This window comes from Vulpes vulpes, chromosome 9, assembly GCF_048418805.1.
Source record: "Vulpes vulpes isolate BD-2025 chromosome 9, VulVul3, whole genome shotgun sequence".
Taxonomy (NCBI): Eukaryota; Metazoa; Chordata; class Mammalia; order Carnivora; family Canidae; genus Vulpes; species Vulpes vulpes.
The window spans coordinates 108,449,782-108,474,717 of record NC_132788.1 but is presented as its reverse complement, the minus strand read 5'-3'; the positions used below and the strand labels follow the sequence as shown (position 1 = coordinate 108,474,717).

The window sequence follows — 24,936 nt, the reverse complement described above, 5'->3', positions numbered from 1 at the left end:
CTGTGGGCGGGGACAGGGAGGGCCGAGCTGGAGTCATTGGGTCGGGGCTCTGCTCCCCCCACCCCTCCCCCCAGGAGCCTTGGTCCGGTGCCCAGTGTGTACCCAGGCTCAGGATGGAGGGACCCGGGGACCGACCCCAGACCAGGCGGCCGCCCGAGCCTGTGTTTCCACGGGGGACCCACCAGCCCCCCAGGCTCGATACATTTACATCAAATAGAAATACATGAAGCATTTGGTCCGCGTTTGCATTGGCCGCATTTCAGCTCGAAGCCACATGTGGCGGTGCCTGTGTGTCCCTCGTTCCAGAAGGTTCTGTCAGAGGGCAGCAGGTCTCCGGTCCAGCCTGATGCATTTCTTTTGCCAAGCAGAAGAGAGGGAAGGGGCACGGAGGCGGGGCGGGCGGGTGGAGCGTCCCCTCCCGGGCTGGGCTGCAGCGACGACGTCACGGTGTAACGGAGCTTGGCTCCTGTTGGCAGCGGTCACTGGCAGCGGTCACTGGCAGCGGTCACTGCGTGCCTGGAGCCAGGCTCAAGGGAAGGGACGCTGAGACCGGAGCCAGGGCAGGGCTGAGTCCCCCAGCCCATGAGCTTGGGTCGGGAGTGACCGGAGTGACCGGGGCTCCGACCTGCCACTTTACGTGGCCCCCGGGCCTTCAGGTGCCACCTGGAAGGCGCTGACCGACCCACTGCCGCTCTTGCCGCGGGCCTGCGAGGGCTCCGGGGACTTGCTGCATCCCCAGGGGGCTGGGTGCAAGCGTTCCGAGCCCCCCCCTCCGAGCTGAGGGCGCAGTGCTGGGCAAGCACCCGACCCCCAGTCCTTGTTGGCGTCCCCGCCTTCTGCTGCCTCGCAGGGGTCACAAAAGGGAAATTGAGTCAGGGGACAGCTGGAGCTATTAATGTCACATTCCACGTGCGGAAACTGAGTCTCTGTGGGGGAAATGCTGGACGGGACAGGAACCCCGAAGCATCTTCCCAAGGTGTGGGGCTCAATCCCATGACCTCCAGACTGTGACCTGACCTGAATGAAATCAAGAGTCGGATGCGCTACCAGCTGAGCCACCCGGGCGCCCCAACCTACTTTTTTTTTTTTTAATAAAAGTTATTTCTAGGGGACGCCCGGTGGCTCAGTGGTTCAGCACCTGCCTTCGGCTCAGGGTGCGACCCCGGAGTCCTGGGATTGAGTCCCGCATCGGGCTCCCTGCAGGGAGCCTGCTTCTCCCTCTGCCTGGGTCTCTGCCTCTCTCTGTGTCTCATGAATAAATAAATAAATAATATCTTTTAAAAAATAAAAAATGTATTTCTAAAAAAGTTTTAGCTTTACAGAAAGAAACCGTGAAGACAACCCGGTTTCCAGATGCCCACCCATTTCCCCGTCAGGAGCACCCAACAGCCGCAGCACGGGCAGTGCCTTGTCCAGGGCCGCGCAGGGCGCAAGCCCACATCACAGACGTGATTCCAGGGCGCCTGGGGCGCAGGTCCCACCTGTGTAGCTGCACCGGCCGGGAGGCTGGGGACCCCACGCCTGCATCCCCCTGGGCCCAGGTGGATACGGGCCAGGCCGCCCGCCAGTCACCGCCTGGGAGCGGCTCCCAGTGCCTCCGCCCGCCCGGGATTTCCTGTGGCTCCTCGGCTCCTCGGGAGACGTGGAAGGGGCGGGGTTGCCCAGAAGAGACCGCAGCGGCGACAACAAGCTGTGCCCCAGGGCGGAGGAGGCAGGGAGAGGTCAGCGCGAGGCCTGGCACGGCCCGGCAGGGCTCGGCGCCACCTGGGAGGGCGGGAGCTTGGCATGGGGCGCCCACATGTGCGCCAGGCTGGGCAAGGGACAGGGGAGTGGCCCGAGGCATTGGGGGGGGCCTTGGCAGCGCGGTCCTGGAGGGGCTGGTGGGGCCCCACCCGGGGCACGTGGCTGCAGGATCTCGGGGTCTCGGAGGAGGGCTCTAGGAGGGCGCTTAACAAGGGCGGGGCGGGGGGGGGGCTCAGGAGAGTGGGGGCGGGGCGGGGCCCGCGGCCCCCGGTGCCCAGGACAGCCCAGCGCCCCTGCCTGTGCAGGTAGCCCTTCGCGGCCCCCCGGGCGCCTCGCTCTCCCCAGTCCGGGGGCCAGGCTGACGCGGGTGCTCCCGGCTGACCTCCTGACACGGCCAGGCCTTCGTTGGCTCTGCGGCCTCCCGGCCACCGCCCTGTCACCGGGCCCGTCACCCCTCGCTAGGCTGGCTGCAAGGTGACACGGTGACAAGGCGGTCCTTCCAAAAATGAAATGACATCTGACCAGGTCGACGCCCGATCGCATCCCTGCCAGTGTCCACTACACGCACAGCAGCACAACTCCCGTGGCCAACAAAGTGGGAACAACCTGAGTGTCCGCGGACGGATGGACAGACACGCCGTGTCCCCCACGCACGCACACGGCCCCCCGCCGCCGGCAGGAGTGAGGCACCGGCACACGTTGCTCCCGGGGATGGATCTGGAGCCGAGAGCCGAGCCTGCACTGGTGCATGGGGGGTGTGGGGGGGTGCCCACCTGACCCAGAGCCGGGGCCACCTGCCAGGCCACCTGCCAGCTGTAGCGCTCTGCGGCACTCTGGGATCCCTGGTGGTCAGAAGAGGAAGCTGAAGCCCCGCAGCCCAGGCTGACCCCCTCCCCCTTCCCGTGGCTCCAGCCTCCAGGAAGCCAACCCGGATCTGCTCCCTCCCCACGAGGCAGGTCACGTGGGAGGCTCCTGTGACCAGGTTGCAGGCTTCAGTGGCACAAGCTGCCCTCTTCCGCCTCCAAGATCTGGGGCAGCCTGGAGGCCTCGGGCCGGGGAGGGGACGTGAGGGGATGCTGCTTCCAAGGCCAGCTCAGCCTCCTGGCTCCCGCTTTGGTTCCGGGAACGTTTGCCACCGGCGTCCGGTGGGCCTGCCCAGCGCCCCTGGCCCAGCCCGCGGCCTTGGGTGCGAGTCCACCCGCTGCACCCGCCCACCCGTGGACTCGGGGCGTCACCGGGGAGGAGAGCTGCTTTGGGGCCGCTTGTGACGGAACAGAAAACCAGGACGAGGACACACGGGTTTTTGACTTTTATTAAATCCTTACAAAACAATACAAAAGTCCGGCATGACAGTTGGTGTAAGGAAATGAGCTGTATCGATTCACCTGGTACGGTAGTTAAAGTGCTCGGGTGTTCTCCCCCCACTTTTAAAAAACTTTTTTTTTTTTTTCTTTTTTACATTTCTCAACGTTGAAACGTGGCCGTTCCCCTCCCCCGGCGCCGGGCAGCCTGGGAGCCGGGCGCTCATTCACAGTAACGGTTCTGACAGTCCTCCGGGTCACACGGGGTCACACTGCCCGCGTGACGGGGGAGGCAGTGGCTGTCCCACCTTTGGGAAAAAGAAAAGCTCCTCACAGCTCTGCTTTCCAGAATAGAACGGCCAAGGCGCCCGGGGCGGGCGGGGGTCCATTGGTTTCTTTTTTACAAAAAGGCAGAAGCCCCAGTTGCAAAACATAGAAGAATCACCGATGGGCAAGAAGCAGGGGGTGGGGGCGGCCTCCCCACCCCCCGGGGTCTTTGGAAAGGCCAGTCCACAGATCCAGGTGGGCGGGGGGACAGGCGGGGGTTCCAGTCCCCACCAGCCGCGGGACTGCCGCAGAAACGGCGTCTGGGCCCCCCGACCCACGAGGCCCCCCAACATTCAAGTATTCAAGAACAGGGAAGGGAAGTCAACTGATGTCTTCAAAAACTTAACAAAACAGGACGAACAAGTAGAAGCCAGAGGGCTTTCCAGGCCCTGGCCTGACCCCAGGCACGCTGCCCTGGCGGGCCCCCACCCTCACCCTCCGGCCGCAGAAGCCAGTGCGCCGAGCAAGGGGGCCCGTATTGCATAGTGTTTCCCACCCGAGGACGAGGGGGCGTCAGAGTCCCCGAGCCTGGCGGAGGCGGGCACGGCGATTCCTGGGTGCCCGGAGGGAGGCCGTGGCGGCTGCGGCGGTTTTCCTGAAGGCGGGCAGAGACGCTGCCCTCGGGGTGAGGGGCTTCAGCAGAACCCCTGGGTGGGCCCTGGCTCTGGGGGGGGCGGTGCCAACAGAGCTTCCACACCAGACCCCAGGGGTGACCACAAGGGGCGGGACGTGTCCGTGGTCGTCAGACTGAGCCCTGAGAAGGGGCACTTGGGTGCCCGGGGAGGGGGGCCCTGTGGGACCCCCACGTTGGCTGACGGGCGCAGGTCCAGCCCCTCCCACTTCCTCTGGCCCCACCCTCCTGGTGGGCAGGGTCCCCCTTGGAGAGGGCGGGAGGTGTACCCCCTGCACCCCAGGTCCAAAGCTCAAGGTTGGAGAGAGCCCCGATTGTCAGGCAGAGAGGGGAGTCCAGCGGGCAGCTGCAGGCCACCCCCCCACCCTCCTGCCATGAGGGAGACCTGAGAAGCCCCTGCCCCACCAGGCGATCAGGGTGTCTTTGGGGTGAGGGATGAGGAGCTGCTGTGTCACCGAGGGGAGATGGGGGGTTGGCCCGTCCCTGAAAAATACTGCGAGGGCTGGGGAGGGGGCGCATTCCTGGCCCCCAGCTCTGGAAGACGACAAACGCCCTCCTCTCCTGAGTCACAACTGGGCGGGGCGGGCAGGGGGACCTTTCACAGTACAGGTGAGCATCTGGGGCTGGGGCGGCGGGACGGGCAAGCCCCGCGACACACACCCTCCACTCTCCTCCCCGGGCACCTGCTTTGCTTTTAACACCTTTAAAGGGGGAAAATGAGGGTGGGGAAGAAAAAAGAAAAACCCAACAGCAAAAACCTCATATAAAAAGAGCACCCCCCCCAGCTGAGCTTAGCGCCTGGGAGCCCAGCCAGGGGAGGGCAGCCTGCTGGGTACCAGCAGGCAACAGCTTAAAAAAATCTTTAGATTTGATCGAGGTGGGGGGCAGGGGGAGGGGAGGGAGTGACCTATGTACAGAGAGAGGGAGGGGTCATGCGTGGTCTCCCACCAGGACCACGGGGGCCGCAGACAGGCTGGCTCGCTGCCGCCTCTGGGCCAGCTTGCTCTGAGAGGGCGGGGACAGCCGCAGGCAGCGTGAGGTAGCTCGGATGACCACAGGCGGGCCCTGCTCCGCCTCCTCGGCTGCGTCCTCCTCGCGCTGGGCCAGCTGCCGGTTCATGGCGATGGCCTCAGCCGCAAACGATGTGAGCTCTTTGGCACAGCTGTTCCTGGGGAGGGGGCAATCCCCGAGGAGCTGGAGGGTGGCTGCCGGGCAGGCCCCGATCCTCCCAGGACCCCAGGGGCTGTGCAGTACCCTGGGGGAGCAGCGGCAGGCCCCAGGCCCCCCAAACGTCCCTGCAGGGCCAGGACCCCCGCTCAGGCCCAATCGCTCACCACCACTGGCACAAGACAGCCCAAACACTCAGATGGCCTCCCAGCTTAACAATTTAAAAAGAGTAGTCTTTTTTTGAAGCATCTTAATGTGAATCCCCCGACTTGGGGTCCCCCTGCCCCCTGGGCCCAAGACCCCACGCGGGCCTCACCTCTGCAGGACCATGGGTGTGGGCAGCGTGTTCTCCGGAGCGCACTGCAAGGAGACAGGAGGGGCGGGGCTGAAGGGCAGGAGCCCAGCAGGGGCTCAAGAGACTTTCTACCTGCGGGTCTCCTGATGCTCCCAGAAGGCTTGGGCAGCCCCCACCAGCTCTGCTTCCAGACCAGGGCCCCAGTTGTAACTCCCCACGGAGCCCTGGGGCCACTTCTATTCTGGTTGAGACCCTTGCCCTTATGGCCTCGTCCTGGGCGAGAGCTTGGCTTGGGTGACCGCTGGCCAAAGAAACGCCAGGCTCTTCCCGGATGGATGGGGACAGAGAGCCAGACAGGGCCAGCAGCTGTGAATCCACCCATCTCTGCAGGCCCCGCCCAACACCTGGATGACCTCAGCCTGCTGTGCCGAACCAGGTGTGCTGAGCCAGGTGTGCCGAGCAGGATGAGCCCCCGAAGGCTGCAGGGCACAAGGCCAAACAGTTCACTGCAAACCAATTCCTGCAGGCCCAGCCCCTACCTGGCAGCAGGAGGTGGACACTCCTGCTGCACCTGTGCCCCCACAGGTGGCCAAGATGGAGCCCCAGAGCCACGCTGCAGGTGTTGATGCTGGCCCCTCTTGTACACGCGCTCCAAGTTGCCACCTAGCCCACCGGAGGCTGCATGGAGGCAGGACTTAGCAGGGCTCACTCACCCCCTGCACCCATGGGTGCTGCAGGACTTGTGCGGCGCTCAGCCTCTGCTTGGCGTCGCGGACGAGAAGCTTTGAGATGAGATCTTTGGCAGCAAAGGAGATGTGGGCCCAGTCCTTCTCGGGAAACTCATACTTGCCCTCCTGGATGCTCTCAAACAGCATGTTCTATGGGACAGGAGAACAAGGGAGCGAAGGGTCAGCCGCAGGCAAGTGCACCCAAGACGTACCCGCACTGGCTGGGACTGGAGCCGGGCACCCCAGGACACCGCTGCATAACTAGCTCTGCCAGGTCCCCAGGCCCAACCATGCGGCAGGATCCACGACGGGGACAAAGCACACAACCCTCCCCACTGGCAGCAGGGTGGGCAGGGGGCCTGAGATCTGCTGGCAGGATGGGGGGCTCCGGGGGGCCAGGTGACTGGGAGTGACGCAGGCTGGACAAGAGAGCAGCATCAGGCAAGCGCTCAGTGGACCCGGCCCGGGACACGCTGCCCCGCGACACGCTGCCCCGCAGCCAGGCTGATGGGCAGAGGCCGTGAGGCTGGAAGCTGCTCATCACAAGCCGTGCTTCTCCCCAGGGCAGCTCCCTGACTCCCAACTGCCTTCTCCCAGGGGCCCTGGAACCAAAATGCCTGTAACCCAAGAAGGGCCGGCCAGCACCGCCTTGTGGACGTCCCAGATGGGGGGGCGGCGGGGTGCAGGGGGCCTGAGGGATGCAGGGCCCTATGGGATGAGGGGTGGGGGGACCTTTGGGGTGCAGGGTCCCAAGGGGTGCAGGACCTCTGGGATGCTGGGGTGGAAGGGCACGCAGGGTGCGGGTGTGGGGGCTGTGTGTGTGGCAGGGCGCAGGGGCCCCGGGATGTAGGGGCAGGAGCCTCTGGGGTGCAGGGTGGAAGGGCCCGCGGGGCGCGGTGTCGGGTTCCTTGTGCAGCAGGGGCGGAGGCCCCCGTCGGCGGTCGGGGTCGGGTCGGGGAGGGCCGGGGAGGGTCGGGGCGCCCCGCACCTGGCAGGCCGGGCAGGCCTCGCCGCGGTCCCAGCCGCAGTCGCTGCCGCAGTGGCCCACGAAGGGCGGGTAGCCGCTGAGCAGGATGTAGAGGATGACGCCCAGGCTCCAAAGGTCGCAGCGCTTGTCGTAGATGCTGGCCTCCTCGCTGAAGGCCTCCACCACCTCGGGGGCCATGTACTCCGCCGAGCCGCACTGCGGGCGGGGCCGGGCGTCAGGGCCCGAGGGCGGAGGGCAGCGGCCGGGACTTCCCGGCGTCCCGTGAGGGCGGATCGCAGGGTCACCGGCCCCGCTTCGCCCGACGCCCCGCCCGGCCAATCAGAGGCGGGCCAAGGCCCAGCCCCGCCTCCCCGCCCAATCAACAGGTGGCAGGTGCCCGCCCCGCCCCGCCCCGCCGCCCAATCAGCGGCCGGGAGCCGGCCCCGCCCCGCCCCCTGCGGCCCCGCCCGCCCCTCTCCGCGGGGCCAATCAGCGGCTGTTGCTAAGCAAAAAGCCCCAGCTCGGCGGCGCGCGGCCGCCGCACCTCGAGGTTACGCAACCGCGGCGGAGCGGGCCGGGGCCAGCGGGTCGGGGCGTGCCCGCCGCCCGCGCGCCTCACCGGGGTGAGCAGCTCCGGCGTGGAGATGGGCGAGCAGTCCCCGTTGAGCTTGATGCCGCTGCCCAGGTCGAAGTCGCAGATCTTCACGGGGGAGACCTGGGCGGGGTGGGAAGGCGCGGTGAGGCGGGGTCGCGCCCGCGGCCGCAGGGAAGGCGGCTCCCCGGCGCCCTACCTGGTTCGGGTGCTCACAGAGGATGTTTTCTGGCTTGAGGTCCCTGTGGGCGATGCCTGCGTGGGAACCGGGGGACAGTCAGCGGGGGCGGGGGGGGGCGTCCTGGGCAGGCGGCCAGCGCAGGGCTGGGCGCCGCTGGGGCCACGCCCGCCACCCACCTTTGTTGTGCAGGAAGTCCAGGGCGCTGGCCACGTCCTGCACGACCACGCTGGCCTCCAGCTCGTTGAAGTGCCGCCGCTTGTGGATGTGGCTCAGGATGGAGCCTGGGGCAGGCGGTGGTGGAGGGAGAACAGGGACGGGTCACCTGTGTCCCCAGCCCCCCACCGTCCCCCCAACAGGGAAGCACCCACTCTGGCCGCCTGGGCCTCGAAATCTGCAACCCTGAGCTGCCGCGGGGACAGCAGCTCAGACCCCACGAGCCCCCCACCCTGCACATGCTCCTGCACGATGGAAAGGCTCTCCCTGGTGGCCCAGCCCACCGCCCATGGACACCCACCCAGCTGGACACCCAGGCCCCACGTACCGCCCCGCATCTTCTCAAACACCAAGTAGAAGCGGTCCTCCTCCTCAAAGAACTCTATCAGCTCTAGAACATTCCTGGGGCACAGGTCGGGGGTGTTGGGAGAGGCAGAAGAGGAGAGAGGCTTCCTGAGGCCCCTGTGCACCCCCGGCCCAGCAGGTGCACACCCTTTCCACCCCCACCTGCCACAGGAAGGCAGAGGCTGGGAGGGGCGCTGTGGGCGTGCTTCCACCCTGCCCACTTGGGACCGCCCGACTCTAGGTCTGACCCAGTGTATCCCGCGCAGAGGCGGATTTGCAAGGGGTGCCCCCTAAGTGCTGGCTGGGGATGACGCGAGATTCAGGCCCATTCATCCACGGAAAGCCGAGCAGGGCTGTTGTGTGGCGAGGTGTGTCACGTTACCTGTGTCCCTGGCACTGATACAGCATCTCCACCTCCCGGAAAACCCTACTCCGAATGTGGCCCGGCTGCTTCTCGATGATCTAGAAGGAGGTGGGGCAAGAGACAGAGCAGCTGGGTCAGCCAGACCCTCCAAAGCCCAAGGCGCCCCTCCCAGAAATTTGCCCTGTGCCGTGCCTACGATCTTAAGTTCTAGGAAGCAGAGCTCTCTTCCTGGGCCCAGAATTTGCCAGAAGTTAGAACTATGGAGTCAGCACAAGCTTGGGGGGAGGGGGCAGGAGGAATGTGCAACATGTTTCCCAAGTGGCAGCAGGGAAGAGACCAGCTGGACAGGAAAGGCAGAAACAGAGGGGCTAGGCCTTCTCCACTCCCGACCCCACGGGCGGGGGGGTGTCAGGGACCCAGGGACTGCACAGCTTCCCCTCCCCGACCAGGAGACTGCCAGCCACTGCGTGGACCCCCATACCACCCAGGGAATGGAGGAGCCTCAGGGCACCTGGCTGCCAGCCAAGCCGTCCCTACCGGCCTCCGTGCCAAGTCCCACCTCTCTAGTTTCGTGACAGTCTGGGCAGTTGTGTGGGTCCCTCAGCCCAGGCCTGTTTCAGGTTGGCCCTCCTGCCAACCAGCAGGCACAGTCTCCTGGGACTCCAGAGCCTCAGGAAGCCAGCTTCTGCCTCCAAACCCCTCTGGCACCCAGGGACTCTGGGCCCATGCCCGTCCAGACCTCCCCCCAGCCACCTTTGCTCACAGAAGTGGGGGTAGAAGGTGCCTGTGGTTCCCTCCAGGCAGCCCTGGCCCCAGGCACCCACTGGGGACCTCTTCCCATGCTGGATCTTTGGGTCCCCTCTAACTGGGAGATGAGGCAGGCGAGGTCACCCCCTGGCCCAGGGGTTCCCTGTCCCATGCAATGGCCTGGAAGAGGGGAACGTGGTGTGTGCCCCAGCTTGTTCCAGCAGCAGGAAGGCATGGCGTCCATTTGCTGCCCGGTCCAGCCTATGCCCTGTGCCACCTGTCCGGTGACAAACACACCTGTGCCACAGAGGGGCAGGGCAGCCAGGCTTCAGGGCCTCTGCCACAACGCCAGGAGCTCCCCTCTGATGGAGTAAACTGAGCCTCATCCTCTCTTTTGGGAATCTGGCTAGGACCCCCACTTTATGAAGGAAAACATGGTCCCTCCAGAAAGAGGGATGGCCTTACGGGGGGGGGGGGGTCACATGGCATCGGGTTCAGACTATTTAACCTCTCTGAGCCTTGTTCCTAACTGTCCAACAGTGACAGGAAGCCAGGCTACCCAGCAGGGTCCTGAGGAGGGAAGCACCCAGAACAGAAAAGTGCTGGAGGCCCTGCATCCAGTTCTCTCACACTGTCGCCCCCACCCCGCCCGGGACTCCCCAGGGCAGGGACCATGGCCTCCTTTATCCTCAGACTTCCCCCAAGGCCGAGGCCCTGGCCAGCCCTCTCACCCGGGAGCGCTGGGCTTCCTGTGGTGCAGCCAGCCTCCTGTGACCCCACCCCACCTGGATGCAGGGTCACCGGGGAAGAACACAGGGCCACGCGGCCTGGCCAACAAACAGGTTTCGAGGCCACGGCTCCCAGGCCACCTGGCTATACTGTGGATCAGGGTCCGCAGGGGAACACTCAAGCAGAGGTTCTTTTGGGCCTGCCCTGCTCTCCCCTAAATGCCAAGCTTCCTCGGGCCCCGGGTATGGCATTGCCTTCTAATGCTTGTAACCAAGATGGAGAACCGCTGGTCACTCCTGAGAAACGGCACCAGGTGACCCAGAAATAAGGGCCAACTCTGACTGAAGCCCCAGCTCTCAGCCGCGCTGGTCCTTGCAGTCACCTCCTGCCCAGCCTCAGGGGCTCAGACCAGCCTGACCCAGATTCCCAGGGGTGGCCTGAGTCACTGGCCCTAGGGCCATTTTTAGACACTAGTTTTCCCCAGCTGCTGGTCCAGGGGCTCGAATGCCAGCTCCCCTCCTCCCGCCACCCTTGGCCAGGGCCGGATCCCAGGCGCCGCGGGAAGCGGTGAGGGGGGCCACGCGGGCGCCGGCGCTCACCTTGACGGCATACTCCTGGTTAGTGATGAGGTTGACGCAGGTCTGCACTCGGGCGTGGGCGCCCTCCCCGAGCACATCCTCCTGCAGCTGGTAGACGTCTGAGGAGCAGGGGGGCGGTGAGAGCTGCCCCGGGCCAGCCCCAGCTCCCCGGCCCCCCCACCCCGCCGGTCCCACTCACCTTCGAACCTGCCCGAGAAGCTGTCAGTGGCCCGGCACCGCTTCTTCTTCTTGACCCTCTTCTTGGCGTCTGGGATGTCGATGGGCTGGCTCGCGGGCATATCTGCACTGGGAGACCGGGGGTGAGGCCCGTCCTGCTCGGCCCAGCCCTCACCCCTCCGGGCCAGAGCCCCTCCCTCTCAGGCCCTCACCAGGGCGGGCGGGGCACTCCAGGCTGAAGCCGGTCTCCCCGGTGTCCCCGCGGGGGGTCTGGTCTAAGGAGAAGGCCAGCTCGAAAGGGTTCTGCCCCTGCAGGGGGAGGAGAGGAGAGCGCTCAGGCAGGTCAAGGGGAACAAAGCCTGGCCTCGGCGGGCTGTGAGGAAATGGGCCCCCGGGGGCCAGGAAGGGATGCAGCAAGGGGAGGGCGGGCAGGACTCACCCTGGTGCCCCGGCCATGCCTCACACCCCGCCTGCTCGCCCCTGCAGAATGGGGCCAAGGCCGTGGCCCAACTGGTCCCGGGGCTGCCGGGGATCAAAGGCAGCAGGACGGCAGGACGGTCAGTGGGAGGAGGTGAGTCACGGGCTTCCAGGCGGGTTCCCAGCAGGCCTGCCTGCTTTCCCACGGCCTCCTGGGAGGGCCCCTGCCTTTCTGGCCTCAGTGTCCCCTCTGTCAGTGGGGACGCCACGGCGCTCCTGGCCACGTACTGTGCTCCCACTGTTACCGGCCGTCTCCCCCGGACTCTAGAGGCTCCCGAGACAGACCTCCGGGCCCTTCCGCGTGACGGTGTGAACACGGGCCGCCCTGTGCCCGGCCCTGCCGAGTCCTGTTTCACCCCCAGGACGGAGCCCCTCGTGGACCCGGGGACCCACTGGAGGCTGCCCGCCGGCCCCCGGGACTGGGGACTAGACCCCGACTGGGAAAGGAAGAGGCTGGGGGGCGGAGAAACCGTTCCTTGCCCCCCACAGCACTGCTGCGCTCTGCAGGGCAGGCGGGCCAGGGTGAGGACCGAGGGCCCGGCCTTGAGGTGGGAGGCCTCGGAGGTGGGGACGCCGAGGCCAGCCAGGCTCCTTCAGGAGGCAGCTCTAATTTCGCTCCCCGAACCCTCGTAGACTAGGGGGCCAGGGCCGCGGGTGGGCGTGGCGGGCCCGTGGGCACAGCGGTGCTGCTGATGCCGGGCGACCGGGGTCACCGCCCCTCCCTGCGCCGCAGGACACCGGGGGCCGGGCTGTGGCTGGAGGGCCGTCCAGAGGAGCTCCAGGAGCGCCGTGGAGACCCCGAGGGACCCACTGCAGAAGGAGCTGGGGCCGATTCCTACAGACAGGAGGCCCGGAAGCCAGGCCGGCAGCCCAGGGGGGCAGGCAGAGGTCAGAGGGAGTGGCTGAAAAACACGCACAGGCCCTCCCCGCCTCCCCACCCACCCTGCAGATAGTTGCTAGGAGGCCGGCAGGGCAGGGGAGCGGGGAGAAGGGAGTAGTCCAGCCAGCCCGCGGGCTCGGTCGGGGTCCCGGCCCTGCCTGCTGGGGGGCCGGCCCCCTGGGGACTCAGGCACACAGCCCTCGGGAGGGCCGCCCACCAGCCATCCGATAAGGCTCCTCCATAGGTGCCAGGTTACCACTTCCACCCGGGAGGAGGGGCTCCAGGACACCCACGGGAGAGGCGATTAGGAGGGCGGGTAGAGGGAGGCTCGCCGACAGCAGCCAGCACCGTCACCCACCGGCTACCTCGCCTCGGTCCAGTGACCTGAGCCCCGGGCCTCCCGGCCCGCGTGAGATGGGAGGAAGCTGCCCACAGTTCGTCCCAACCAGGAAGGGCACAAGGACCCCCGCGGGCCTGCTGGGTCCCCTCACCACCCCACGCGCCCATCCCAGCCTCCGACTCGGGGACAGAAAGGGTGGCCGCGCCACCCCCGGGGGAAAGCCAGCTCCAGTATCCTCGCCCCCACATGCAGGGGGGACCCAGGACAAACACCTGCTCTTTCCGAGCCTCCGACTTGCCAGCGGAAAATGGGGAAAGTATGTTGGGAGACGCCTGGCAGAAGCATGTCCCTGCTGCGGCCGGGCGGGAGGAGGGAGCTGGCCCGGGCCCAAGGGAGCAGGCTCGGCGTGGAGGAGGAGAGGGGTTGGGCAGCTGGGAGGCCAGGTCAGCGCGGAGGCTCCCGGCCCGTGTGTCCCCCCCACCCCCTGCACTGCCACAGTCCCACCTGGGCGCAGCCTCTGGTCCCAAGCACTGTGGGCGGGCTGGGCCTGGGGCTGGCCTCTGGCCTCCACTCAGCAGGCCTTGGCAGGAGGTGGCTGGAACCATCCAGAAAGTTCGAGTTTGCTTTGGCCGCCATGCTGGCCCCTCACGCTGACCCCGTCTCAGCTCATGCCCAGCCCCAAGAGCGAACAGACCACTGCCAGTGACGTCTTGGGTCCACCCCCTGCAGCCCAGCCCTGGAGGCCTGGACCTGCCAAGGCTGTTGCTGCCCAGCAGGGAGGGGGTGCGGATGACAGGCGTGTGGGCAGGGGTGGGGCGCGCTGGCCCCAGATGCTGGCTGGACGGGCCTGGGAATTCTAACCCAAACAATCTCAGCTGGCTCCTCCCACCCCGGTGTGGAGCACGCCTGTGTACACATGTACACACACACACACACACACACACGCGTGCGCGCGCCTGCACACACACCCAGGTCCTGCCTTCTGTACAGGGCAACAGGTCCCTGCCCAAGGAGGCCCGGGGAAGCCATTACATAACTCGGCTGGCGGGGTGGGGCGGCCGTTGACATCACTGCGTCCCCTGAGCCAGCCCTGTGGGGCCCCAGCCCAGCACCTGCCCGCCCCCCAGACTTGCTCATCTGAGACCAAGACTCGGCTGCAGCCGTGGGGCCACCGCAGAAACTTCCCGCTCCCACAGGAAATAGCACTCAGGCCTGGAGCGTCTAGGAGGTGCAGGGCTGGGGGGCGTCCAATCCACTCCCCCGTTCCGCAGACCACCTAGGAGGGCTTTTGGGGACCTGCAGCCCTACCTCGGAGCCCTGGAGGAGAGACCCCCACGGACCCACAGGCCCAAGCTGACAAGGACTGGACTGTGGCCTGCCCAGCTCCCTACCAGTGCACACCCGGCCGGGGTCAGCAAGGGACACACAGCCAGGTGCCCCCACGAGCTGGGGGCCCCGGCCCCACTTGGGGCTCCCGGAGGAAAGACCCCACAGTCCCCAGGGCCCCCCACCCCCCAGCGCACACCCGCGGGGGCAGCCCCGACGCCCGGCGGGGCAGGCACGAGCCCCGGGGAGGGTCCTGGGGGTGGGCCACACGCCCCCCACCGGCCACCCGAGCGGACCACCTCCCAGCGGCCCCAAGCCCACCAGGCCCTCACCTTGAACGAACGGTGGAAGCCCTGAAGTTCGGCTGTTTTCTTCTGCACCATCTTCTGTCCGGGCCCCGCCAGCGGGGGAGGGGACGGCGGGCCCGGGGGGGCGGCCCGTGGGCGGGGGGCGGCCGGGGAGGGGACCCTGCAGGCGGGAGCAGACAAAGGAGAGCGTGAGCGGCTGCGGCCAACGCGCCGGGAGCCCGGGCCGCCGAGGCGCCGCGGGGCCCGATCCCCGAGACCCGGTCGGGGCCGGGCCAGGGTCGCCGGGCCGCACTCACCGGGGTCGGGCTCGGGCCGGGGCCGCAGTGCCGCCGCCGCCGCCGCCCGACACACGCAGCCCGGACCCCGCTGCGCGGACCGCGCGGGGAACAGCGCCGCCGCCGCCGCCACCACCGCGGACTCCTCCGCCTGGGCCGCCGCCGCCGCCGAGAGGAGCCGGGCGCGCCGCCCCGCCGCCGCCTTTATAGGCCGGCCTTGGCCCCGCCCCGCACGCATGCCCCGCCCCCGCCCGCCCCGCCCACACGCGCACGGCGGGGGCGGGGCCGGAGGGGCCGAGTGCGGCTGCGCGCTCGGGCCGTGCGGGGCGGCCACGCGCCTGCGCGGTGAGGCGCGCGGGGCTCCGGGAGGACCTGGAGGGAGGCCGGCGGTTGCAGGCGGGGCTGCCCGAGGCCCCGGGAGGCCCGCGGGTCGCTGGCACCGACCTGGAGCCGGGCCCCGCGCTCTGGCAAGCCCCCAGGATGCCGGCCAGCCTCCCCTCCCGCGCACGCCCCGGGGCCCCTCTTGCAGCTCCTGCTGCGGCTCTGTCTCCATGGGTCCTGCAGCCTGCCCGCGCCCCCTTGCACGCCCCGATCCTGGCCCCGGCTGTCCCGCTGCTGCACCCCGACAGGCTCTGAGACCCAGCCGCCTCCTCCAGGGGACTCCCCGAGAGTTTGCCCGGCGGCTGGCAGGGAAGCGGACCGCTGAGGTCTCAGTCCTGCAAAGGAGCGTTTCAGGGAGACCAGGGACCCTGGACCAAGAAAGAGCCCATTGTGGTTAGGGCCCCCGTGACCCCTGTCCCCGAAGCCCGTGCTGCAGAGCCCTCACCCCGTACCCTGGCCCATGGAGGTGCAAGCTTGTGGGGTGGACCGACCTGCCTCTCCTCCCGGGCTCCACTCGTCCGGCTAGAGGCTTCCCGCCACCCAAAGCCAGCGTCCCCCGACCAGGCCCTGCTGACCTGAAGATGACTTGTCCCCTTCCAGTGGGGGAGCCTCTGTGCCTCCTGCCCAGGCCACACCTGACTGCAGCCAGCACACCCCCTCCCCGACCTCCTCTGTCCCCTGCGCGCGTGTGTAGACATCCACGTTGGCTCCAGGTGCCTGGGGTGGGGCTGCTAGACCTGCCTGCCCAGAAGTCTCCTCATCCTCCCTTGTCCTGGCTGTCCCCTCCCACCTCTGCCTCCAGGCCAGAGCCCTCTGTGCATCCGTGGTCACCTGCAGATATCCCGGCACTTTTGCGTGGCTCGTGGCTCGGGTGGGTACAGTTGGGCCACTGCTTGCCCTCAGAGGGCGGGCTCCCCGAGATCACAGATGCGCTCACTGCGGCCAGAGCCCAGCGCGGGCCTGCACACAGGAAGTGCTCGTGGAACAGGCTGAAAACAATGGATGTGATGAGTTGTGTGTGTGTGTGTGTGTGTGTGCGCGCGCGCGCGCGCGCGTGTGTGCGCCCGTGCGCCGTACAGGAGTTGTGTGACTGTGCTAGCTTCTGCAGCGGAGCCCGCACACCTGGAGCCTTCGTACAACAGACGTTGATGCTCGATTCTGGAGACCCGGAGTCTGGGGATCAAGGTCTCGGCAGGGCCACCCCCTCTCTGAGCCTCCAGGGGAGGATCCCTCCTGCTTCTCCCAGCTTCCAGTGATGGCTGGCGTCCCAGTCCCGCCCCCAGGCCGGCCTCACCTTCAGGTGGCCATCCTCTCCACCCCTCTTCTGGCGTCACTGCCTCAGGGCGACCTCATCTGAACGAATTACACCTACCCAGGCCCAATTTCCAGATGCCACGTTCACGGTTCCGAGGCGTGGGTCGTGGACACACCTTTCTGGGGAAGGTGTCCCAGCACCTAGAGTAGTTCTGTCCCCCCGGTGGGCGTCTCCGTCACGTGTGGACCTGCGTGGGGTTGCTGTCCACACCCACCACAGGGAACAGAAATGAACGAGGGCCTTGGCTCCCGCCCGTCTATGCAGGTGCAGCCAAGCTCGGTCCCAGAGCCTGACCCTGGAGCGCAGCCAGTGGGGGCAGCTGTGTTCCCCAAGACGGAGCCAGGCCCAAGACTGGCTGCCTCGCGCTCACGCAGCCTGACCACGTGGTCCCCTTGCGGGCACCGCCTAGCTGGGAGACAGGGAGGCGGCCGCTACCTCGGGGGCCTTCTGGCAGGCCTCCCGCTCAGCACGAGTGACCTGGGGGCTGCCCTGCACACTGCGGGCTGTGGAGCAGCATCCCAGGCCTCCGCCCCCTTGACGCAGGAGCACCCCAGTCACGACAACCACAAGGGTCCCCAGATACCGCCCAGTGTCCCCTGGGGGGCAGGCTCACCCCCGGAGGAGAGCCACAGCTTCTGCCCACCCCGAAAGCCACGTCCTGCGATCGCGGGCCCTGTGCGTGGGACGGTGGGGCCGCGAGGGGAGCTCGCCCTCGTGTGAGTGCCGAGGCCGGCTGTGCTGCACACGGGCGCTTCTACATGGGTGGGGGCACCTGGGATGGGCACACGGCCGGGCTTCTGTGCCCACCCCAAGCCATGGACGGCACCAGCGGGATGCACTGAGGCACTTGCACTCGGGTGTGTCCAGGGCTCCGCACAGCTGTGCTTAACTGGTCCACACGCACCCCCTGAGCAGGACTGGTCAGAGCCCCCCAGGGGTGCCGGAGCCCCCAGGCCTGAGCACTGGGGCTGGCCTCGGAGCAGGTGCCTGGTGCCTGAGTCATGCTGGCCAGGGGCGAGGCAGTGGGGCCGCCAGTGGGCACGGGGAAGCGGGGGCGCTCAGCCCCGTCCTGCTGTGGGCCTGCCGCTGATCCAGGCGGCTGACCTGCCTCCTGGAGGAAGGCCCCGTTCCTAGGAGCTGGGTGCCCAGGGGCCAGGGAGGGAGGGCTGAGAGGTGTGAGCCAGCTGCCTGCCCACCCCTCGCCCGCCTCTGACCTGCCTGGGGGTGGCAGGTGAGGCAGGAAAACTAGGCCCTGGCCCCTGCTCCTCGCCTGCCCAGCTCCTGGTGACCGTCCTCAGGGGGTCGGGAGGTGCCATCCCTGGTTCCTGCCTAGGCAAAGGCCAGAGAGCTGGGGCCCAGGACAGGTTGGGCCCTGGACGAGGATACTTTTCAACCCAAAGGGTGCCAGGGAGGGCAGCCAGCCTGGGAGGGGGCTCAGGGTGGCCCTGGGGGGCCAGGGGCCAGTTAGGATGGAGAGGCTGCCTGAAAAAGGCGCACAAGCAGGAAGCAGGGGCTGAGGCCAGCCTGCTGCAGGGGTTGCAGCACTTCCCTGGCTCCTGGGCTTCCCCTCCCATGCCTCCCCGCTCCCCTCCCCCAGCTACTGTAGGGGCTCAGGAGGAGAGGGGTGCTGATCCCCTCTCCTGCCTCAGTCTTGGAGGGGGCAAAGGTGGAGGGACCCGGCTCTTTATGAGTCTCTGCCCATTGGGCCCTGAGAAGCCCCTGGCTTCTGCAGGGTGATGCTCACCTATGTCGTAGGTGGGGTCTCCCCCAAAACCCCAGAGGAGGCACCAGGCAGGCCCTGACTTCCACCCTAGGGCCTCTGCTTCGCCCTGCTTCCTTTTTTTTTTTTTTTAAATTTTTATTTATTTATGATAGTCACGCAGAAAGAGACAGACAGACAGAGAGAGAGAGAGAGAGAGAGAGAGAGGCAGAGACACAGGCAGAGGGAGAAGCAGGCTCCATGCACCGGGAGCCCGATGTGGGACTTGATCCCGGGTCTCCAGGATCGCACCCTGAGTCAAAGGCAGGCGCCAAACCGCTGCGCCACCCAGGGATCCCCGCCCTGCTTCCTTTGAGCCAGGAGGCAAGCCGGCTGTGATGGGTGCTGCCCTCTCTGACCACCTCCTCCTTGGCCTGGCTGAGTGGCCAGAGCCCTGGGATCCAGGGGCTTGGGTGCACAGCGTTAACCTCCTGGGGCGGGGGAGTGCCCTGGGGTGCTCAGGGCCTCCACGACCCAGCAGACCGCAGACAGAGCGCCCAGATTTAGCCCAATAAAATACAGAACACCTGGTTACATGCGAGCCGCAGATAAACAATGAACACTTCTCAGTGAAAGCCCGTGCAGAAGCATATCCCAGGTAGTTATTGTTCACCTGAAAATCAAATGTAACTTGGTTCCTGTATTTTACCTGACAACCCGGCCAGGAGGTGATGGTAAAGACCTTTCTCCCCCAACACTATAAATGAGGCACAGGTTTGGTGTGGGTGTGCGTGAGCATGAGCAGATGCAGGTGTGTATGTGTGTCCGTGCGCTTAGAGAAGCACCGAGCCTGGGTCTGTGCACGCGTGGTAGCAGGGTGGGGGGCGGTGGGCCCCAAAGCTAGCTCTTACGTACCTGGCACCAGCAGGTGCGTGCACACCGGGAGAGAGCAACAGGCCCGTGCGTGGGGCAGGGCGGTGGGGCCGGTGCCAGGGTGTCTGCAGTATCGTCACAAGCCAGTGCATTTGAGGGAAGGGCTGGGGCTCCCGATCTTTACCCAGAGCCAGGCCCCTGAGACTCAGAGGAGGCACAGGGCTGCCTTAAAACCCCGCACAGGTGCGGGAGGACCTGGGTCCCTGTGTAGCTTCTAAGGGGTATCAGGGTGTGGGGACCAGGATTGGCACTTGGTGGCTATGGGTAGAGGGGACACATGCAGTTGGGAGTCCGAGGCTGGCGCCCGACCCAGCCTGTGCCTTCTCCACGTGTCCCTCCATGTCTGGCCATCCATGGACAGGAACCCCAAGCCCCAGGAGCTCCCCAGAGAAGTTGGGGTCACGAGCTGGGGCTTCTGGCCGTGGGGCCACGCGGCAGGAACATCTGATGCAAGTGGCTGTAAGTGTCCCTTCCTGCTGACTGACTCACAACCCGCTCCATTCCGGTGGCTCAGCAGTCCTGGGGATGGAGCCAGGGCGGCCGTCCTCCATGGGGGCGGGGCGGGCAGGGAGAGGAGAAAGCAGGCGTGGGTGTGGCCGGGCGGCCTGCTTGGCTGAGGGTGCCTGGGCGCCGTGGGCCCGCGCCCGTCCTGTCTCCGGGGTCAGCCACCGAGAGTGCCTGAGGCGGGGGCCGGGTGAGGCTGGGGGCTGGCAGGGCCGGGCCAGCAGGTGGCCGGGGCCACCACTGTGCCCCAGTGACCGCGGACAGGCCCTTGGCCTGTCGTCCTTTTCCTCTCTGCCCCGTGGGCCAAGACAGTGGACACGCAGGTGGCTCTGGGGAAAGTGAGATCTCCCACTCCCAGCCGGGCCCCCGGTTTCGAGGGAGCTTTCAGGCATGTGCTCAGGTCCTGGGAGGGGCATGGACGGGTGGCGGGGCTGGGAGGGCAGGGGAGGCAGAGGTAGGGGATGCCCCATGCTGAGCCAGGGCCACCACTCAGGTCACCTGCCCCAGGCCCTCTTGCCTCCCGGCCTCTGTCCCTGCTGGCTGACGGCGGCTCGGCGGAGGCTGCTTCCCCGGGGCAGCTCCTGGCTAGGCCGCTCTGGGCGGGGTGGCACCGAGCCCTGTGTGTCCTCGTGACCCGGATGCCCACTCCCCCTAGGGCCAGGCAGAGGGCAGGGCTGGCTCCGGCTGCGGACAGCTCAGTCCCACCGACATCCTGTCCTAATGCCCGGGACCATGGGCATGAAATTTAGAGGCAGAAGGGACTCTGCAAATGAGACATAGGACCCTGAAGTCGGGATTCCCCGGGGGCCCGGCGTCCTCACCAGGTCCCCCCCAGAGGGAGGCAGAGCGGGGGAGCCCCAGAGACGGGCAAACCCCGCGGGCAGACCCCGCGCTGCTGTTGGCGAGGACGCAGGAGGGGCGGCTCTGGAAGGTGGGGGGGCGGGGGCGGGTGTCCCTGGGGTCCGGGGACTAAGGGGGTTTTAGCCCGTGGTCCTGTGTGGCGTTCCCGACCTCCACAAGTGTCACAGAAGAGAGGTCGGTCATCGGAGGCCTGGATCTGGTCATCTACAGCCCCGGGGGCTCGCGCAGGCCTGGGCGCCCCGAGCTCCCATTCTGCAGATGAGCAGGGCGAGGCCGGTGCAGCGCGGAGGGAGGCACGGAGGGCGCAAGCCTGGCCGCTGGGAGGGCGCGGGGACCCGGGCCGGGGCGGCTGGGCAGGGCCCGGGGTCCAGCCTCCAGGACGCCCTCCCCGCGGCGCCCAGCCGGGTCCCACGCCGAGACCCCTCCTCCCCGTCCGCCCGGCCCGGCCTCGCCCTGGGGGGCAGGGAGGGCTCGGGGTCCCGGCCGCGCGCCCCGGGCACTCGCGGCGGCCGCGCCTGCGCCCTGGCTCCGGGCTGGGCCCCTCTGCCCCGAGGCGGGAGCGGTTGCCGGGCAACGCGTTTGCGTCACCGAACCTGGCGTGGTGCCCGGGCTCCCGGGGTGGGGGAGACGGGCCCTGGAGCTGGGCCAATAGGATTCCAGGGACTGAGCGCGGGGGGCGTGGCCGAGGCCGGTTCCAGCCAATGGGGCTGCTGCCCTCCGGGCCGCTCAGGGAAGGCCGCGCCCCTATTAAAGGGACCGTCTCTCCGCGCCTGACTTCAGGACCGAGGGCGCTGCCCGGAAGTGGGGGTGCGCGCGCCGGGACACCGGGTCTCCCTGAGCCTCAGTTTCCTCAAGTGCGCATATCAGGGGCACGGGAGTGGCGCATCCGCAGCTCGCTGCTTCCCGGAAGGGGACTCCTGCATTTATGCGGCGCCACTGTGTGCGCCGGGGCCAGGATGGCCTTTCCAAGGCCCCTTCCCCACCTGGGGGGCCACGGGGTCGGTTCCCCAGGACCTCAGGTCTCCTCGCTCAGGCAGGGCCCCCTCTCTGCCCCACGGCGGCGAGCGGAGGGTGGCGGTGAAGATGTGGTCCCCGTGGGCTGTGAGGGCCAGTGTGCACGGCCAGTGTCCCGCCACCCTGGGCTCAGCTGGTCCAGGTCCACGGGAACCCCGATCGGTGGTAAGAAGTGACCTGGCTGCAGCCCAAGAGACGCCCCAAACCGCTCACTGCCTCGTGTCCCAGGCCCAGAGTGTCCCCAGAGGTGGCCCCCCAAGAATCCAGCTATCTGGAGGGGTGGCAGGACCCAGAGATCTGGGGGCAGGGTCCTCGGTCCTTGTCAGGCTTTGGGATGTGGACACAGCTCCCCGGTGGCCTGCCTTCCTGTCCCTCCATCCCCCCCAGCCCAGCCTCCTCCGACACCACCCGCGGGTGTCCTGCTCTGACCCTTGTCGCCTGGCCACGGAAGGTCCATGAGGGTGCTGGCTTTGGGGGACCCTGAGTGGGGTATCTGGAAACTCCCAGCTCCGGTTCTGCAACTTTTCTCTCATCTACAGCTAGTTCAAAATGAACCGAAATGAAAAAAGAAAGCACACCACTATTGTTAAGTAATTTCTTTTAAAAATATATGTATACATATTTTTAAAAGACTAAAAAGATACACAGAAAATATGTATATATATCAAATATGTCTACATATTTGATAGAGAGAGCACGGGGGATGCTAAGAGGGAGGGAGAGAATCTCAAGCCGACTCCACACTGAGCGCAGAGCTCGACGTGGGGCTCGATGTCACGACCCCGAGATGATGACCTGAGCCAAAACCAAGAGTTGGGTGCCCGACCGATTGTGCCACCCACGCGCCTCAATTGTTTGGCCCATCACGTCCCTCCCAGTCAGCGGTCTGTGGTCCCTACGCTCGCCCAGGTTCCCCGGCCAGTGGGAAGCTTGTCCACGTGCCCAGGACTCTTCAGGGTTGATGGCGGCACCACTAGGGTGGGCTCTCCGTCCCCCAGGGACCAGCTTGGGTGCTAGATGGCTGTGACCCCAGAGGGCGGGGCCCTGCGCCCCGGAGGGGGTGCCTCTGGAAAGGCTTCTCTCCTGGAGCTGGAGCATCTGGAAGGAGCCGGCCCTGAGAGGGCCTTGTGACCCTGGAATGCGAGTGGTTTCAAGCCACGGGGTTTGGTGGTCTGTTGCGGCAGCCCCGGGAAGTCAGCGCGTCCTGACCGTCCTGACCGTCCTGACCGTCCTGACCGCGGGGGCCGCCCGGGGAGGGGCCTGCTGTGGCTCCTGTGGCCGCAAGGACAGAGCAGCAGGTCCAGCTGTGCCCGGGCCACTGCTGCGGCCACTCTTCCAGGACGACTCCCCGAGGCCCGCCCGTGCCTTGGCCTGGCGGGCGGCCCACGTCGGGGGTCCCGGGCAGGAAGCTCTGCTCCGCGGGGTGGGGACAGGACTCAGGGCCAACAGGTGCGGGGCCTGTACAGGGACCTGGGCTCGGGCCGCCCCTGTGGGGTCCTGGCCAGCGGTGCCCATTCCTCATGAGGCCAGAAGGAGGGCCCCGGGCTCAGGGGGGCAGGAGGAGCAGCCACGGGGAGGGTCAGTGCTGGGGTCCTCCGGGGGTGGTGGGGTCCACCCAGGTGGCGGGGCCCCAGGTGGCCGCCTGACTCCGCCCCGCGTTCCAGCCCAGGGCCAACGCTGCGTCAGTGTGAGCTCAGCGGACCCCGGGCGGCGCAGCAGCGTGGGGGGCCAGCGTCGGCCGGGTCTGCTCGGGACAGACGAGCTGTTGTCCCGGGGCCCCCGAGAGCAGGGCTCCCATCCGGGGGCGGGAGGCCCGCAGCAGGGACCGGCAAAGTGGAGCAGCCGGTTTTGTTTTTCATCTGCTGTCTTTGGTTTGGAAAGAAGGGCAGATGGCTCCAGAAATATCTAGGAACGCACCCCCCCTCCCCCGGGCGGTGACCGGCAGTGGCATCAGAAGGTCAGCAGCGTGTAGTGTAAACAGCAGACCGAGCCCTGCCGTGGCTCGGGGCAGCCAAGGTGGCAACGGCCAGGAAGTCTCACGATCGCACGCAACACACCTGCCACCCACGGCCACGTCCCCCGGCCGCGAGCAGGAGCCAGGCGCCCACACGCCGCCCCAGGGACGGACGGAGCCCCCGACGCTGGGGAGGGGGTGCGGGGTGATGGCTGATGGGGTCGGGGTCGCTTTTCGGGTGGTGACAATCTCTGGGAACTAGACGCAGGTGATGATCGCACAATTCTGCAAGTGTGCCAGATAGCATCGAACTGCTCACCGCGAGTGGGTGACCTGTGAGCCTGCCCACGACATCGAATCACGTTGGGCGCAGCAGCAGCCGGCGCGCTGCTGGTCTGTGAAGGAGCGTGGAGGCGGGTCGCGGGGCGGCTGTCCCGGGACCCCGGGGTCACACCCTGAGCCAAAGGCAGATGCTCAACTGCTGAGCCACCCAGGGATCCCCTTTTTGTGATTTTTCTTAATAACATTGTCTTTCCCTAGTTTGTTGTAAAAAGCACAGTGTGTGATACCTGTAACACAGGTATGTGTTAGTGGACTGTGGTGGGGCCGCTGAGGCTTCTGGGCAACAGGAGGCTACCAGCACCTGGGTCTGGGGGACGTCAGAAGCTGTATGTGGATATTCAGCTGTGGGGGGTCAGTGCCCCAGACCACCCCGCGCTGTTCAAGGGTCAACTGTACTGTGTCTTGTATATATTAATATCGCAACCCGTGCTTTCTCTCTCTCTCTCTCTTTTTTTTTTTTTTTTTTTTTGCAACTCCTGCTTTCTCATGGTTGGCTTTGCTTTGATAAATCTTTGCCTGAACTGCTTTGAATTATTCTATGTCTTTTTTTTTTTTAAATCACATCTTTATTTGGATTGAAATCACATACCGTAAGATTTCTCCCACTGGAAGCACGCAGCGCGGGGCCTGTACTATATTCAGAGTTGTGCGACCGTGACCACTGGGTTTGTTTGAAAAGAAGAAAGTGTGAAGATTTGGGTTTGACTCCCATGTGAGGTTCTCATGTGTATATATATATGTATATATATTTAAGATTTTATTTATTTGTCCATGAAAGATGGCAGAGAGAGAGGCAGAGACCCAGGCAGAGGGAGAAGCAGGCTCCACGCAGGGAGCCCGACGGGAGACTCGATCCCGGGACTCCAGGGTCACGCCCTGAGCTGAAGGCGGACGCTCGCCCGCTGAGCCACCCGGGCGTCCCTGAGGTTCTCCTACCTTAACGGGAGGATCAGCCTGGATCGCTGTATCAGGCGGTGGCGAACTTTTTCTGGAAAAGCCTGTGTGGCTATTTTCAGCTCTGTGGGGCCAAGGGGTCTCTTTGAAGCTGCGGCGCTCTGCACTGTAGCGCGAGAGCGGCCGCGCCATCGGCCAGGGAGCAGAGCTGTGTGCCCATAAAGCCGTATTTACGGGAACAGGCCGCGGGCTCTTCAGTCCATCCTGATCCACAAGTGATGAGTTTGATTCCGTGACCTAATCTTGTGTCATGCTTTCAAATATTCACCCTTGGGGCGCCTGGGTGGC

General features: G+C 66.4%; 1 protein-coding gene across 2 annotated transcripts; it reads right to left on the bottom strand.

Moving 5' to 3' along the window:
- Nucleotides 1-3,037: 3,037 nt before the first annotated feature.
- MKNK2 (MAPK interacting serine/threonine kinase 2) lies at nt 3,038-14,847 on the bottom strand. Of its 2 annotated transcripts, XM_072721916.1 has the most exons (14): nt 14,713-14,847; nt 14,441-14,576; nt 11,298-11,394; nt 11,108-11,209; nt 10,930-11,027; nt 8,873-8,952; nt 8,474-8,547; nt 8,109-8,213; nt 7,951-8,006; nt 7,779-7,874; nt 7,181-7,375; nt 6,178-6,342; nt 5,486-5,529; nt 3,038-5,170 (listed from the first exon to the last, which is right to left on the bottom strand). In XM_072721916.1, exons 2-14 carry the CDS (start codon nt 14,489-14,491, stop codon nt 4,933-4,935), a joined length of 1,401 nt encoding a protein of 466 aa, XP_072578017.1. In that variant the 5' UTR covers nt 14,492-14,576; nt 14,713-14,847; the 3' UTR covers nt 3,038-4,932. The 2 variants fall into 2 exon arrangements, with proteins under 2 accessions (XP_072578017.1, XP_072578018.1); XM_072721917.1 differs by lacking the exon at nt 14,713-14,847 and having other exon boundaries at nt 11,108-11,214; nt 14,441-14,461.
- Nucleotides 14,848-24,936: the final 10,089 nt, after the last annotated feature.

Bases quoted from the DNA above. Each gene is read 5' to 3' on its own strand.
- MKNK2 (XM_072721916.1), bottom strand. From the start codon at position 14,491: ATGGTGCAGAAGAAAACAGCCGAACTTCAGGGCTTCCACCGTTCGTTC. The intron at 11,028-11,107 runs GTGAGTGGGACC...CCTGCTCCTCAG, and splicing joins CTTCTCGGGCAGGTTCGAAG to ACGTCTACCAGCTGCAGGAG. The intron at 6,343-7,180 runs GTGCGGGGCGCC...CCTGTCCCATAG, and splicing joins AGGCCTGCCCGGCCTGCCAG to AACATGCTGTTTGAGAGCAT.